A 16931-nucleotide genomic window follows, 5' to 3' on the forward strand; every position below is an offset into this window, starting at 1 on the left:
GGTTGTCTGGGTTGGGAGTTGGAGGCACTGCACTGCAGTGGTTCTGCTCCTACTTGGATGGCCGATTCCAGAAGGTGGTGCTGGGGGATTATTGCTCTGTGCCATGGTAATTGTGCCATGGGGTTCCACAGGGCTCTATTTTATCCCCTATGCTGTTTAACATCTACATGAAGCCGCTGGGGGAGGTTATCCGGAGGTGTGGGCTGAGGTGCTATCAATATGCGGATGACACCCAGCTCTACCTCTCTTTCTCATCAAACCCAGGTGAGGCAATGGCTGTTCTGAATCAGTGCCTGGGCACAGTAGTGGACTGGGTGAGGGCCAATAAACTGAAACTCAATACAGACAAGACGGAGGTACTGTTAGTGGGTGGTTCGTCTGCCCGGCTAGGTGATATTCAACCTGTTCTGGAGGAGGCTGCACTCCCCCTAAAGGATCATGTTCGTAGTTTGGGGGTGCTCTTGGATCCAGAACTGTCACTTGAGGCACAGGTGAACTCAGTGGCACGGAGCACTTTTTATCAGCTTAGGCTGGTATACCAACTACGCCCTTACCTGGACAGAGATAGCCTAGCTACAGTTATCCATGCTCTGATAACTTCTCATCTGGATTACTGCAATGTGTTATACGTGGGGCTGCCTTTGAAAATGGTCCGGAAACTTCAGCTGGTCCAAAATAGGGCAGCAAGATTGTTAACAGGGACTGGCCTGCGAGCTCATATTACGCCAGTACTTTTTCAGCTGCACTGGCTGCCAGTCCATTTCCAGGCCCGATTCAAAGTGCTGGTATTAACATTTAAAGCCCTCAACGGCTTGGGGCCAGGTTATCTGAAGGATCGCCTCCTGCCATATGTGCCTGCCCGGACCTTAAGATCATCCTCAGCGGCCCTTCTCCGTGAGCCGCTCCAAAGGAAGTGAGGTGGGTGGCTACTAGGAGGAGGGCTTTTTCTGCTGTGGCACCCCGGCTGTGGAATGAGCTCCCTAGTGAGGTTCGCCTGGCACTTACATTGTATTCCTTTCGGTGCCAGGTGAAGACCTTTTTATTTTCCCAGGCATTTTAGCATTTTAGCTTTCTAAACTTTTAGCTTTTCTGTTTTAAATCTGTATTTTAAACTGCTGCACTGCTGCTAGATTTTATTGTGGTTGTATTGTTATATTGTGGTTTTAATGTTCTATATATTTTAAATTGTTTTATTGTGTGCTGTTTGGTTTTAATTTTTGTGAACCGCCCAGAGAGCTTCGGCTATTGGGCGGTATAGAAATGGGATGGGATGGGATGGGATGGGATGAATGAATGAATGAATAAATGAATGAATTCTCTCAAATAAGTGGGACATTTTCCCAAGTAAATGAGTGAAGGATTGAGAGGGGGAAGGTTGTTAAAATGCTCCATGTTCATGGACTACACCATTTGAGTACTTGGTTGTTGTTGTTCAGTCGTTAAGTCATGTCCGACTCTTTGTGACCCCATGGATCATAGCATGCCAGGCCTTCCTGTCCTCCACTCTCTCCCGGAGTGTAGCAGGACAATTATGTAGCAGAAACTACTTGGAAATTTGTAGGGCTTCCCATAGTTCTTATATGTAATTTCAGAATTGAGTCTCATGCTGTGTTAACATCTGTAATTCCTGGTTCTGATGACTGATCTGGCCATGGTCATGCATGGGTTAGTTACATCCCATTTGGACTACTGTAATGCACTCTGTGTGGGGCTGCCTTTGAAAACTGTTTGGAATCTTCAGCTGCTCCAGAATGCTGCAGCCAGACTATTGACAAGGCCAGTTACAGGGAACACATGACCCCCTTGTTACAACAGATTCACTGGCTTACTCTCTGTTTCCAGGCACAATTCAAAGTCCATGTTATTGACCTATAAAGCCTTATACAGGTTGGGACCAGGTTATCTTCAAAGACCACCTTCTCCCAAACAAGCCTGCCTGGGTATTAAGATCTTCGGAGGAGGTCCTTCTCTTGGTATTGCTGCCATTGGAAGCATGTTTGGCGGGTCATGAGCAAGGGCCTTCTCGGTGGCTCTGTAACTCCCTGCTGCAAGAAGTTAGGTTGGCTCCCTCTCTGTTGTCCTTCTACCAGCAGGCATAGATGTTTTTGTTCAGGCAGGCCTTTAACATAAAGCTGGTCTGCTGCTGAAGGATTCTTTTAAATTGGCTGGTGCTCCTTATTTCTTTCACTGTGTTTTAATGGTGTTTTTAATTTTTTTGTTTTTATGCTATGTTTTAATAAAGATCTTTTAATTTGGTTTTTTTAATCACCATGAGTGCCATTCTTTGGCAGAAAGGTGGGATATAAATTAAATAAAAATACATACATTCTGTTCTTGATGTTGCTGCATGCGTTTTTGCAGCATCTATTTGTCCAGCTCCATGGCAGCTTTCTACTCTTATTTCCTCTGGTTTAACCCTGATGCATATTTCATGTGGTAAGGAACCATGTATCTGTCCAACACTTCCTTGCAATAAACAAGATAGGCTTCCCACCAGTTGCTATTTTTCTGAACAGTAGTTACTCATGGAGCTCTGTCTTTTGCACACTTGCTTGGAAGTAAATCCCACTGTGTTTGATGAGGTTTACACCCAGGTATATGTGAGTAAGACTGCAGTCTTCATCTTAGAACTGTTTGCTCTGTTTGTGCTAATAAACTCTTTGGGATGTCCGGACTTGCTGCTAGATCATAGTGGTGACTGTCAACTTTTAACACCACATTTACCTTAGCAAATAATGTGCAAATCCTCCAGTGGTTGATGCTGTTCCACCAAACAAGCCAGTGTTAAAGTGGGATGGCAAAAAAGACTAAATGTATATCATTTGCACACAGTACATGATGAAAATAACACCAGCTTAGGGTTTCATAGGTTCATGCCTCTTGAATCTTTTTCTGGGATTTTAATGCAGAATAGTGTTAAAATACAACCAAGTCCCTATACTTTTGTAAAAAATATACAGCTCCAGTCCTATATTTTTATCAGACTAAGGGCACATTCCTATGGCTACTAGAAGTGGCTAGATGGCCATAGGATTGTTCGGTTTCTGGGAACTGACCTCGGAGCCCGCACTCCAAGGTTGGTTCCCGGAAAACTGCCTCCCCGCCCCCTTCTCCATTGCCTCGTAGGCAGCACAGATCATCCCAGGGCTCCACACTCAGATGAGCAGTGTGGAGCGGGGCTAAAGGGGCGTTCCCAGGGGCAGGGAGTGCGGAAGTGCCAGTACGACACCTATGTGTCATTTGGCCCCCCTCCCCTCCAAAGTCCCACAGCTAGACAGCCAAAATCGGCCATCTAGCTGCAAGTGCAGGGGAGATCCCCTCTGCCCTCTGCCTGCCCTGCATTGGATAGGCGGTCACCTCCAAGTTAGGAGGCGGCCGCCTCTCTACATAGGATTGCTCCCTAAGGCTGCAATTCTATACTCTTTTATCTGTCCTACTGAATGTCCTACTGAACTCTTTTGTCTTTTATGTCCTACTGAACTCAGTTGGACTTATTTCTGGGTAGATATGCGTAGGATTGCCTTGTAAGGTTGCAATCCTATGCTTACTTATTTAAGAATAAGCCCATCCTTTCAAAAGAGGTTCTTCTAAGTAAATCTATATTGAATCAGGTTGATGTGAAATGCCTCGCATTTTTCATAATATATCCTCATTATAGTAGCCAAGAAGGATTTTTAAAAAAATGAAGCTTGCATTCCTCCTGAGCCTCAGTGATTCTGGCATAGCGGAGGAAAAGGAACATTTATTTTATATATGGAGGGAGCAATCTTATGTCCCCTAGGCAGCATCTGGGGGACATAGGATTGTTCAGTTTCCTAGCTCCAAGCTCGTAAATAGGGCTCCGAGCTGGAAGCCAGGAAATTGCGCTCCCCTCCTCCTTGTAGTGGGCACAGAGAGAACCGTGATAGCTACCTCTTCGTGCTTGGAAAACAGAGTGTGGAGACAGGGAAAAGGGGGCATTTCTGGGGGCAGGGAGGGGAGAAGGCCGGGGTGGCAGCCATACAAGAAATCCTATGGCAGCCCCAGCCTCCTTCCCTCCCTCCAGCCTCCTTCCCTCCAGCCTCCATAGGATACTTGTAAGCCTCCAGGTTCAGAGGCTTATGAGTAGCCTTGGCGGATCCCATAGGACTGCACCCTAATAGTATTTATATATCACTTCTCTGCCTATCAGGGTCCTCAAAGCGATGTACAATAAAATCACAACATAAAAAAGTTCTTTAAAAACAGAACAAATACAGTTTCAAAGCCAAAGGCCTGGAGCAACAATACAGTATTTACCGCCTGTCTAAAACTCAGTAGGGATGAGCTATTCTGACCTCTCTTGGGAATGAGTTCCACAGCTGAAGTGCTACTAGAGAAAAAGCCCTAGATTTTATACATTTGCCCAAATTTGTACTATAGCATCTTGTACATCTTGTCTTTTTTCAACCTCTCGTTATGCCTACATTAGAGCTGGAAGGGAAAAAACCAGTTTATGATTGCGTTTATTCATTTAGTTTAGTACACTTATGTCCCACCTTTCTCCGAAGAGCTCAGGGTGATGTACTTTGTGGGTTGCCTTATTCCTGTTCTCCCCCACCCCTTCTGTGAAGAGTCACAAACACTAATAGTTCCAATTTAGGTAATATACTGTGAATGACAAAATATGCTGCAAATTACAGTTCTGTTGTAAGTCACCTTGAGACTTTTTTTTTTTTTTTGAGAGGTGTCTAAAAATTTAAAAATAACAACAACTGATTATCACATGACATGAAAGGAGCAACACTAAGGATATTAAGATGCAGTGGAGAGAACAGGCTAAAATGATGCCCAAAACATTTCTTAGAAGGTTCTCTGTTTCCAGAAGGATTTCTTTACATTGTTGATTACTGGGCTATAATTCAGACTGAATCCTTCACATTCAGCCCTAGAATGGTTTACTTTTCTTGGATGCATCAGCTGTGGAAGCATGCCACATCACCTGTTTTATTTTCTTCTATGCCCTCAATATACCTTAGAGTTTGGAAAGAAAACCCAGCTGAAGAGGCCAGGCCAGAGGCTGCGTGACTGCTCTGCTAGCTAGGCCATAAATATACATCCAACTATTTCCAGAGGTATCAAATTGGCATGTGGTCATATAAGCGCAACTGAGATGGTTACTACAGTAGTAGTTGTTGTTGTTCAGTTGTTAAGTCATGTCTGAGCCTTTGTGACCCCATGGACACCAGGCCTTCCTGTCCTCCGCTCTCTCCCGGAGTGTGCTCAGGTTCATATTCATTGCATCGGTGATGCTACCTAGCCATCTCATCCTCTGCCGTCCCCTTCTCCTTTTGCCTTCAGTCTTTCCCAGCATCAGAGTCTTTTCCAGTGACTTTTCTCTTCGCATTAGGTGGTCAATATATTTGAGCTTCAGTTTCAGTATCTGTCCTTCCAATGAGCAGTCGGGGTTGATTTCCTTTAGGATGGACTGATTTGACCTCCTTGCAGTCCAGGGGACTCTTAACAGTCTTCTCCAGCACCACAGTTCGAAAGCATCATTTCTTCGGTGCTCAGCCTTCCTTATAGTCCAGCTCTCACAGCCATACATTACTACTGGGAAAACCATAGCTTTGATTAGACAGACCTTTGTCGGCAAGGTGATGTCTCTGCTTCTTACTATGCTGTCTAGGTTTGCCATAGCTTTCCTCCCAAGGAGCAAGCGCCTTTTAATTTCATGGCTACAGTCACTGTCTGCGGTGATCTTGGAGCCCAAGAAAATAAAATCTGTCACTGCTTCCGTTTCTTCCCCTTCTATATGCCAGGAAGTGATGGGGCCAGATGCCATGATCTTAGTTTTTTTTAATGTTGTTTCAAACCAGCTTTTGCACTCTCCTCTTTCACCTTCAACAAGAGGCTCTTTAGATAGCCACTATCATGGCTATCAGAGACATTCAGATCATTCCTGTATAGTTCTTCTGTGTATTCTTTCCACTTCTTCTTAATCTCATCTGCTTCTGTGAGGTCCCTGCCTTCTTTGTCCTTTATCATGCCCGTCCTTGCACAAAACGTTCCCTTGAGATCTCCAATTTTCTTGAAGAGATCTCTAGTCTTTCCCATTCTGTTGTTTTCCTCGATTTCTTTGCATTGTTCATTTAAGAAGGCCTTCTTGTCTCTCCTTGCTATTCTCTGGAACTCTGCATTCAGTTGGATATATCTTCCCCTTTCTCCCTTGCTTTTCGCTTCCCTTCTTTCCTCAGCTACTTGTAAAGCCTCATCAGACAGCCACTTGGCTTTCTTGCATTTCTTTTTCTTTGGGATGGATTGAGTTGCTGCCTCCTGAACAATGTTACGGACCTCCATCCAGAGTTCCTCAGGCACTCTGTCGATCAGGTCTAATCCCTTAAATCTATTCGTCACCTCCACTGTATATTCATAAGGGATATGATTTAGGTCATGCCTGAGTGGTTTAGTGGTTTTCCCTACGTTCTTCAATTTAAGCCGAAATTTTGCAAGAAGAAGTTCATGATCTGAGCCACAGTTAGCTCCAGGTCTTGTTTTTACTGACTGTATAAAGCTTCTCCATCTTTGGCTGCAAAGGACATAATCAATTTGATTTCAATACTGACCATCTGGTGATGTCCATGTGTAGAGTCGCCTCTTGTGCTGTTGGAAAAGAGTGTTTGCTATGATCAGCATGTTCTCTTGGCAAAACTCTATAGCCTTTGTCCTGCTTCATTTTGTACACCGAGGCCATGCTTGCCTGTTATCCCGGTGATTTCTTGACTTCCTACTTTAGCATTCCAATCCCCTATGATGAAGACGACATCTTTTTTTGGTGTTAGTTCTAGAAGGTGTTGTAGGTCTTCATAGAACCGCTCAACCTCAGCTTCTTTGGCCTCAGTGGTTGGGGCATAGACTTGAATTACTGTGATGTTGAATGGTTTGCCTTGGATTTGTACTGAGATCATTCTATCGTTTTTGAGCTTGTACCCCAGCGCTGCTTTTCCCACCCTTTTGTTGACTCCACTGGAGTGCTACTCCATTTCTTCTAAGGGATTCTTGCCCACAGTAGTAGATACAATGGTTACCTGAATTAAATTCGCCCATGCTTGTCCATTTTAGTTCGCTGATTCCCAAGATGTTGATGTTCAATCTTGCTATCTCATGTTTGACCACCTCCAGCTTACCTTCATTCATTGATCTTACATTCCAGGTTCCTAAACAATATTATTCTTTACAGCATCGGACTTTCTTTTCTCCACCAGACACATCCACAGCTGAGTGTCCTTTCGGCTTTGACCCAGCCGCTTCACTCTTTCTGGCGCTACTTGGAAATACCCTCTGCTCTTGTATATTGGACACCTTCCAACCTGAGGGGCTCATCTTCCGGCGTCATATCTTTTAGCCTTGTGATTCGTTCCATGGGGTTTTCTTGGCAAGAATACTGGAGTGGGTTGCCATTTCCTTCTCCAGTGGACCACATTTTGCCAGAACTCTCCACCATGACCTGTCCATCTTGGGTGGCCCTGCACGGCATAGCTTATGGCTTCACTGAGTTACGCAAGCCCCTTCGCCACAACAAGGCAGTGATCCACGAAGGGGTACTACAGTAGTAGGGCATTATAAAGAATTTCCTGAAATGAGAGGAGCTACAGAATATAGCCCAATATAAAACGGTATATAATCTACTCATGACTTCTAATTGCCCAAAAATGTGATGGCCACAAGCGTTTTAAAAAGCACACACCAGCCAAATTACTGGTGGCACCCCGGCTCTGGAATGAGCTCCCTAGTGAGGTTCACCTGGCGCCTACATTGTACTCCTTTCGGCGCCAGGTGAAGACCTTTTTATTTTCCCAGGCATTTTAGCTTTCTAAATTTTTATCTTTGCTGTTTTAAATCTGTATTTTAAACTCCTGTACTGCTGCTAGGTTTTATTGTGGTTGTATTGTTATATTGTGGTTTTAATGTTCTATATATTTTAAATTGTTTTATTGTGTGTTGTTTGGTTTTAGTTTTTGTGAACCGCCCAGAGAGTTTCGGCTATTGGGCGGTATAGAAATGAAATAAATAAATAAATAAAATTAGTGGAAGACAGATCTTTTAATGGATGTTAGCCAGAAAATGGAGTTTCCCATGTTCAGAGGCAGTATGCCAATGTTAAACAGTGGATGGCTATTGTTAAGCACCTGATAGTCCCGTGCTCATTTGTGTTATTATTTCTTAGGTTTATATCTTGCTTCTTGGCCAAAACCCACTTGATCAGAACCCATTCAGAGGAGAGTAGAAGATGCAAGGGGTGGACATATGTTGTTGCTGTCCTGGTTGCCAAGTTAAACCCACTGACAGCCACTGTAATACCGTATGGAGATGGATTCAAATCCCAGTTCAGTATGAATCCTTCTGGTCTCTCCATGAATCTGTTCCCTAGCTGAAGAAACAGAGCGGTAGCCACCTCTGCCAGAGATATTGCAAGCATGAATGTGTATGGATGGGACAGCACTTTACACAACAAAATGATCAAGGCATCAAAGGGCAGGGACCCTTTCAATATCTCCCCACCCCCACTCCCCAGTAACCTACCTTGAGAAGCTATGGTGGGCTATATTACTATTAGTGCTATTCAAAATACAACGGTTATGCTTTTGGGCATGGGGAGGAGCACTGGTTTTAAATTTCCCTAGAAAGAAAAACCTCCACACACCCCAGAATTCTGAGCTGTGGTACTGCAAGTAGTAACAACATTAGTCTTCCATGAGCAAATATCTATTGCTATGGGATGGGAGCCCTCACTGGTGTGCGTGAGCCCTGGGAAGCCCCATGTTTAATTAGCCAAAGTGGTAGACGTGTGAGATATGCTAAAAGCCTTTCTCAGCAGTGCAGGGGCCTGTGGGCTGAGCAGTAGAAGCTACCAGGCAGTGCTTCCTTGTCTCCGTGTGGCTGACCTCAGAAAACATGAAGATGCAGTTACAGCGGGAATTGGGAGTGGGAAGGCTTCTTACAAGGTGAAGCAGGTTGGGGGAGACAGCCACAGGCAGCACAAGAAAACCAGGGTGTAGACAAAAATCTATTTTTTCTTTTGGGGGAAGGAGATCTAGGCCTTTGAGACTGAGAGAATAAGAAAAAGGAATCCAAAGCTTCCTTTGTTGATTTGACTACTTACCAGCTGCATGGATTGCACATGCCTGCCTCTCCCCCACCCCACCCCAGCATCCACCTCCATGCCTTTTCATTGTTACAGTTCCTATTTTCTCACTTTATGGACCAGTTCCATCTCCCAAATGTGTAGGGGGACGGGCCATAGCTCAGTGGTAGAGCACATGCCATGCACATAGAAGATTCCAGGTTCAATCCTCTATACCCCCAGTTAAAAAATATTAGCTGGCAGGTGATGGTAAAGGCCTTTCTCTGCCTGAGAAAGGCCTTTACTGGAGATCTGCTGCCCATCAGAGCAGGCAGTACCAGGCTAGATAGACAAAGAGTTTGACCTCATAAAAGGCAGCTTGCTATGTAAACTTGTATCCAGTTCTAATGCTTATCATCCACAGCGTTGCCCCTTTAGCCTGCAACATAAAAACTTCCATGTTTGGGTACCAGCTGTGACAATGTTTTCTAGTAATATCCTGACTTTCTGAAAAGTATAGCATTTGAGAGCTAGGTTTGAAATGCACAAATGTTAAAATGTTATTTAAACAAAAAAAATTGGTAGATGAGAAATGCTGGTTGTAAATCTGAACGTTGCCAAGTTCTGCTAGCTAGCGGACTGCCTTGAAAGTGACTGCTTTGCCACGTAGCCCAAGACAAGAATATGTATTGTCACTGGACAGATGTTGGGGGAATAGGACAGTGTTAAGGTTAATTATGGCTATTTAAGTAAAAACCAGCCTCTTTAACAACTGAATCATTTACTTGATTGGGGGGAGGGGAAGTGGGCCACCATGACTTGTTCACAAGAGCAACCTGATGTGACGTGTATAAAGCCTGCCCAAGACATTTTGCTGCCTGAAACTTTATCTCATTGGCCTTCAACATACAAATGACAAGATGGCGCCCCCACCCCTTTCCATGTACAGAAGCCAACTGGATTGACAATTGAATCTTCCTTCAACATGGCATCCATCCATCGCATCTGAGGGCAGCTGGCTAGCTTAGGGGGTATAGGGCAGGCCATGGAGCATGCACAGCTCTGTCTTTCATCTTTCCACACCTCCCCACTGCAGCATCCACTACTTGATGCTTCATTTTGCCTAATGGTAGCGCTGGCTCTGGTTAGATTCTTTTAAAGAAAGGAAGAAAACTCTTAGAAAAACATACCCTGGAAACTGGTTGCATCACTGTCAACAGAAGGCCTAGTCCAGGGGTGGGCAATTTGTGGCTCTCCAGATGTTTTGGCCTACAATTCCTGTGATCCCTCACCCTTGTCTATGCTGGCTAGGGCTGAGTAGTAGGCCAAAACGTCTGAAGGATGAGTTGCCCACCCTTGACCTAGTCTCTTCTTCCAAGATCTGAGGCCTGTATCACAAATGTTACATCCCCACTAATAGCAAATAACTGAATCAGTTATGAATTATTAAACACACACAGCCCATAGAAGGTCCACCAGCCAAGCCATCCTGAGTGGAGATGAGATACAAGAGCCTTGGGTCTACACCTGTGTCAGAATAAGGTGCCAAAGTCCTGAAGTGGCTGTACCACTACAGAATGTAGGTGGAGGATATAGTTTCAAAATGCTCCGCCCCTAGTAAAAAACTCAGTTCCCTGCCAGTAGAAACCTAATAGAGGGGAAAAGGCCTGGCCTGGAGTGCATATGCTGCACTAGCTTTCTACTTGCAGGGAGTTTTATTGAATGTAGCATCCAGAAATTTTATCCCCCTCACCTGAGGTAATGCACACAAACACAAAATGCTCTCTTTTTGGCTGGAAAGGGTGCAAGCTACCTCACATTGGTGGCTTTTTCTGTTCAGGATATTCCAGAAAGATTTTTGCGTCAAGAGACCATGTTCTAACCATTAGGTCACATCCTGTACCAGCCATTCTGAACCATTAGCTAGTAATTTGCTTAATAAAAGAGATTTCCAGCCACTATTTATTACACTGCTGGGCCACAGATGACCATCTGCCAAGTAAGTAATTTAAATGTACCGCTCCCCTGCTTTTTGGATTCTCGTAGGATGAAGCTCTATGATTGAATTCTGAACACTTGACAGGACATTGCACACCTGGGTAACCAAGTGGCTACAGGCACATCATGATGGTAAATAAACACTTACTAAATGGCTGTTCTAATTACCTTACAACAGATTGAGTCAAAGTCTAGACTGTTTTATCAGAGCTGAGCCCTAGGCAGCCATTGAGTGGAAGCCAGGGGTCAGGAACCAAAGGATCAAGCCAGGAGAACAAGCTGACTGAGAGACCATAGAATCCCAGAGCTACGAAAAACTAATGTTGCCCCGGAAAAATCTAAACCTGAACAGGAACTGTTAATAATTCTTCCTGTTGGAAACAGCCAGTGGCAAGCTTGAGTGAGTGGGATCACCCTTTACTGGCCAAGAACTGTTTATTGCCTACAGTTTGAACTGTAGCCTTGATGCTCATCACAAGGGATAGATATACATAGTCAGGGATTCCCAGTGTTATCCACCTGATGTTATTACAGCATCGGAATGAGGTGACACACTTCCATCATTTCTTTGGCACACTTTTGTAAAGTATTTTCAATGTCTCATCCAGAAGAAACAGAAGCTACAAAAACTGCCAAGAACATCCTGGCTTTCAAAAAAAGTTTCACCAAAGGGGAATTCATAAGTATGTAAGTAGAGCCCTGCTGGATAAAACCAAAGGCCTCTCTAGTCTAGCATCCTGATTTGCCCCCAAGCAACTGGTATTCAAGTCAAGTAGTATTGTACTTCCTAGTTATTTATTTGAGATAATTTAGTTGTTTGGATAGAATTGGGGTAACATCTCACCACATAGGGGACGTCAATACAGGATATAAGCATGAGGGAGGTGAACACAGCTCCTATGGTACTTTCATGAACCTTCCTTGTGTTCCTGTCAAGAGCTGTAGCTGTGAACTCCTCTTGCATGGTGGATTTTTCAGAGGGAGTCAAACATAATCTCTAGGGATTAGACCTGGTTGAAGTGAGAGGGGCATATGGCCCCCACCTGTTCCCTTGATCCCCCCTCCCCACTTCCCATAGCAGAAGCACCATGCCTGTACCTGTCATTTTAAGCTGAGTTGTAGCCATCTGTTCCCTGGGGGAGCGCTTGTCACTGCAGTCAGGCATGCAAAGCAGCCCTAGTATGTGATGGGTGAGCTTTTGATTTAATCCACCCAGCAGCTGCCAAGATTTTATGATGTTACTGACTCGTAGACCACTGAATTGCCAGGCTGAGACTCTTGTCAACAGGATCCCTGGCAAATACCTTTCAGATGGAGCCATGTGAGAACATCTGCAGCATTCTGCCTTCCGCAACTTACAGTACCTTGATTCCTTGAAGCATTCAAACTTTAAATCATCGGTTTCCCAGCTTTAAGAAAACAGTGCAACACAGCCTTTGCTTTGGACCCATTTCATGTTGCCAGTTGCTCTATGGATCGATGGATCACTTTAGTTTTCTCTCACATTCAAATTTTCTCCCAAATTCAAGTTATTTCCATCCCATTTATAAAGAAATGTGCAAACTTTGGTAAACTCTTATCAAATAACCAAATGGAATTCTCACCTGCGCTGGCCATATTCAATAGGTACAGCTATTCCTAGCATGGAGAGGCCCATACTGCACCTGGCTGCTATGTAGCTGTTCAAGATAAGAAGCCTGTCAGAGGTGGCAGCTCTAACTCAGCACCATAAATGAAGCTGAATACACAGGGATTCAAACCCAGACTTTTAAATGTTAAGTACTCAAAGCCCTCTGAATGGACGGATGGCAGCTTTGGTTTCTCCCACATTTTTTAATATCTCATTCCTTTCCACCTATTTTATGCAGAATTTGTGAATTTTATTACATTATATATATAATTAGATATACTGAATGAAAGTCTCACCCGTCCCTCCTGGTGACCTGGAAGTGAAGCCTTTTAAGCCTTTTGTGGTGCATTGTTATCAGCAACCACTGATGGAACTCTAACGGCCACCCATGGAAGCTTCCCCAACCTACAGGCAAGTCTTGAAGCCACTGTTTTGGGAAATGGATACTTGAAAGATGTTAAGCTTTACTCAGCAACATTTGAACAGCTGCATCCTCAGTCCAGTTCTAGCAGGATAACTTAAAAGGGAAGGGAAACCAATTCTTTCCAGGATTTGCCCAGTCATAAACTGAGTTTGCAGCACCTTGGCTTTTCAACACAATGACATTCAGCAAATGGAGCCACTTGCAGTATGTCGTTGCTCTCCCAGTGGATAAAATGTGCAGTGCCAGATAGTCACTACCCATGATGCCAAATTAAGAATGGGGAAGTGGGTGGTACAAAGCACATCCCAAGAAGCAGTACAGCTGGTATGATAACAAGAAAGAACCACAAGACAGAAACCTATTTTGCTCCTGTATCCCTAAAATAAATGGCAGTTCCTTCGTAGTTACCAGGAGTTGGATTCACATCAAATGTGAGGCAAAAAGAATAAACAAAAAACGGTGACTTCAGAAGAACATTGAGAAATTGATAAAGCATGTTATCTGACCAGAAATGTAACGGAACAATAGAGGATAAGGCAATTGATGGCTATTAGTCATGATGGCTATATCTATTATCTCCAGTATCAAAAGCAGCATGCCTCTCGATACCAGTCGCTGGGAAACACAAGTGGGAGGGTGCTGTTGTATTCATGTCTTCTTGTGGGCTTCCCTGAGGCATTTGGTTGTCCACTGTGGGAACAGAATGCTGGACTAAAAAGGTCTTTGGTCTGATCCCTCAGGACTCTGCTACTGTTCTCACAACAGAATATTATCTCCAGCAATATAAGGCCTACTCCTGTTTTGGGTGCCTCTCACACTTAATAGCTACCGGAGGCTTGCCCTTTTTAAAAGCAACAACAAACTTCTGGCAAATGCCTTTGCTTTCTCCCTCTATCAATTGAATGTCATTGAACTGAATGGCATGGAAAGGGGAATTTTCTACCGTGCTCCAGACTAGGCAGCTGATAGGCATTCTCCATTTTTCGTAGGAAGCTTCTGGATGCTGTGACTGAGAAAAAAATCCTTCAGTGAGGCACAGGCTCATGCCCTGAGGTGTGCGTATGTATGTAGTGAATGACCCAGATCTGCTCTTTCCAGGGAGGGAGGAATGAACCAGAACATAGCAATGAAATGGGAATGGCCTAGTAGGTGATGTAGAAGCCTAGGCAGTGCTTGGTTGTCAGGAGAAAACGATGTAGTCCTGTTCTTCACGTCTGTGTGTGTGTATGCACATGCATGCATGTGTGAATTTTTAAAAATTTCTTACTGAGCGCATCTCATATACATTCCGGAGAAACAAGGATTAAAAATACTCAGCAAGTGAAATGTGCTCTGTACATAGAAGGCTTTTGCATGCGTTGCAAAGAATTCCTGGTTGTTTTCAATAGCTGCATAAGGGAGAGTTTGCAGATATTTTTCTAGGGAATAACTGTCAGAAGAACCGAAGATTGGGACCTTCTCTTGGATTCTTGGTTTGAGAAATCATGTGGGCTGTTTTATCCTGTGGAGGACACCATTTACATTTCAGCACCATCACTACTCTGATAGGCTAAAGCCTACCTGATGAGTAGAGATGGGATGGTGTAGCGCCCTCAAGTTGACAGGAACCCCAGGACATGGTCACTGGAAGGTCACCACTGGCTGCAGTGTAGGTCTACAGTTAACACTAATATAAGGCTATATGGAAGTTAGAAGCAGGGGACCTCATCTTGGATCACACAAGGTGGGTTATGTTGTGACCTGATATGTTACTAACTGGTATGTTACTGATGGATATTGGTAGGCCATGTAATGGAGGGCACGCGAGATTCCCAGTGGTTACCTGACCTATATGTAAGAAGCTCTTGAGTTATGAGCTGAGTCATCAACCAAATGACCTCTTGCAGCTCTCTTTCGTTCACAGGCTGCATGTGAAGGCAGGCAAGCGCTGAAGGGTCTCTGGGGAAGCAGTGGTGGTGAGGGACTGCTAATGGGATTAAAGAGAGCAGATCATTCCAACTCTGCAAGGGTATTTAATGCTGACAATAATGCTTCTCCGAAGTAGAATCTGACAGCCATTGTTGATTGAACATGCTGGAAATCTGCTTTGTTTCAGCCTGGGAATTCTTATGTCTTTCTAGCGGCTTAGTGATTTTTTATCACCCTTGGCATTAATTTCCTCTATATCATTAGAGACAGAGGTCAGCCTGTCAACTCATTTCCAGGAATTCTGTTCTTACCTTAAAAAAGGCACATTTGTCTGCCTTTCTTCCCTGATCCTCCAGGACTTTTCAGAAAACATCAGACCACTTGATAGCTAAATCCAGTAGACCCCAGGACACACACCTTGGCCCGGATGATGCTCTGAGCTACTGTTACGTGTTCCATTGTGCATTCTACATGTTTGTTAATAAGTTGCTGTGCAGACCCCAGACCCTGCCTTGCTGGGGAAAGATGTAATTCTAAACAACTGATATGCAGCCATTTTAGTCTTTAGTGACCTTACCATTTAATAATAAAGAAAAGAAAAAAAGGCCTTCCTGGAGCTTAAGTCTTCTCTGCACATTCTCAGCTTTTTGGTAGGCAAGATTTATTTCTTGCATTTGCTTCCCTTTTGCTCTGCAATTCTCACTGCACAGAAAAAAAAAAACTGCATTCCACTCATTTCTCTCTCCTTCTCTCTTTCTCTGGAGAAGCATCTTGCTCAAATTCCTCCCTATGCAGGTGCCTTTCAAGTCTCCGTTGCTGCTCAACATTCCAGCAAATGTCGATACTTCATTCTTCCCCCGCACCCTCCCTGGTACCACACTCCCTTGGTCTTTTAGTTCCTCCATTTCTTTTCTTGCACTCATCTGGCTCTTGTATGGATTTCAGTATTCAGCTACTTTGCGATCTGCTTTTACTTACTATCCAACTCCCTGTTGGAAACAGGCCTGGGTACAACGTCTTCTAGTCTCTCCTCCCTGGATCACAAAGTATCATGGGAACATAGGAAGCTGCCACATACCAGGTCAGACTATTGGTCCACCTATCCCAGTACTGTGGAGGTGCATAACTCACACACCCCAATGCTTTAGATGTGGCCCCGATGGATGTCCTGCTGCCCCTGAATCCCCCCACCCCAATTTCCACCCAGAGATTTCCACAGTGCCACTTCTCTCCCAAACCAGCACTGATGCTTGTCCCCAACCCCCAGTGGTTCTGCTTCTGAGAGCTGTTTTTCTGCCACTGTTCTGACCTCCTCCCCAAAACAATCCCTAGATCTCAATGGGCAGAGAAGGGTGGTTTAAACCTCCCCATCCCTCTGTGCTGAGATGTGTGGCCCCCAGGTGACACCACATGTGGCCCTCAAGGCCAAAGAGGCTGTGCGCCCTTGTGGTATTGTCTGGCTGGCAGTAGCTCTCCAGTCTCAGGCAGAGGTCTTCCCTGTCACCTGCTCTGTATTCCTTTTAATTGGAAGTACCAAAAATTGAAGCTGGGGCCTTCTGCAAGCAAAGCAAGTGCTCTGCCACTGAGCTCTGATCCTTCTGCATCTTGCATGAAACTTTGATTGGGGGTGTTCTGACTACTGTCCACAGGCACCTAGGCACTTCAGAACCATTGGCAACATAATCTTGTGGAGTTTGCTGCAATAATTCTCACTTCCAGCCTGCTTACAAAGGTAGGAAGCTGCCTTATCCCAAGTCAAACCATTGGTCCATCTTGCTGAAAGCTCTTCCCAAGGTGGTGGCATGTTCAGGGTGGTTGAAGGGAGGTTTGTAAGACAGCAGCTTGAAAGGGGACAAGGGAACTCAACACATACACACAGGAAGCTGCCT

General features: G+C 44.5%; 1 protein-coding gene across 1 annotated transcript in view; it reads left to right on the top strand.

Moving 5' to 3' along the window:
* Positions 1-16586, top strand: part of LOC146340578 (uncharacterized) — a 30853-nt gene extending 14267 nt beyond the window's left edge. The window contains exons 3-5 of the mRNA XM_084807242.1: positions 13069-13121; positions 15038-15142; positions 16443-16586. Coding sequence (XP_084663368.1) covers positions 13069-13121; positions 15038-15142; positions 16443-16586 — 302 coding nt within the window. The remainder of the gene's footprint in view (positions 1-13068; positions 13122-15037; positions 15143-16442) is intronic.
* Positions 16587-16931: the final 345 nt, after the last annotated feature.

The sequence above is a fragment of the Heloderma suspectum genome, chromosome 6, assembly GCF_057233095.1.
Source record: "Heloderma suspectum isolate Gila_16-S chromosome 6, 16-S_ref, whole genome shotgun sequence".
Taxonomy (NCBI): Eukaryota; Metazoa; Chordata; class Lepidosauria; order Squamata; family Helodermatidae; genus Heloderma; species Heloderma suspectum.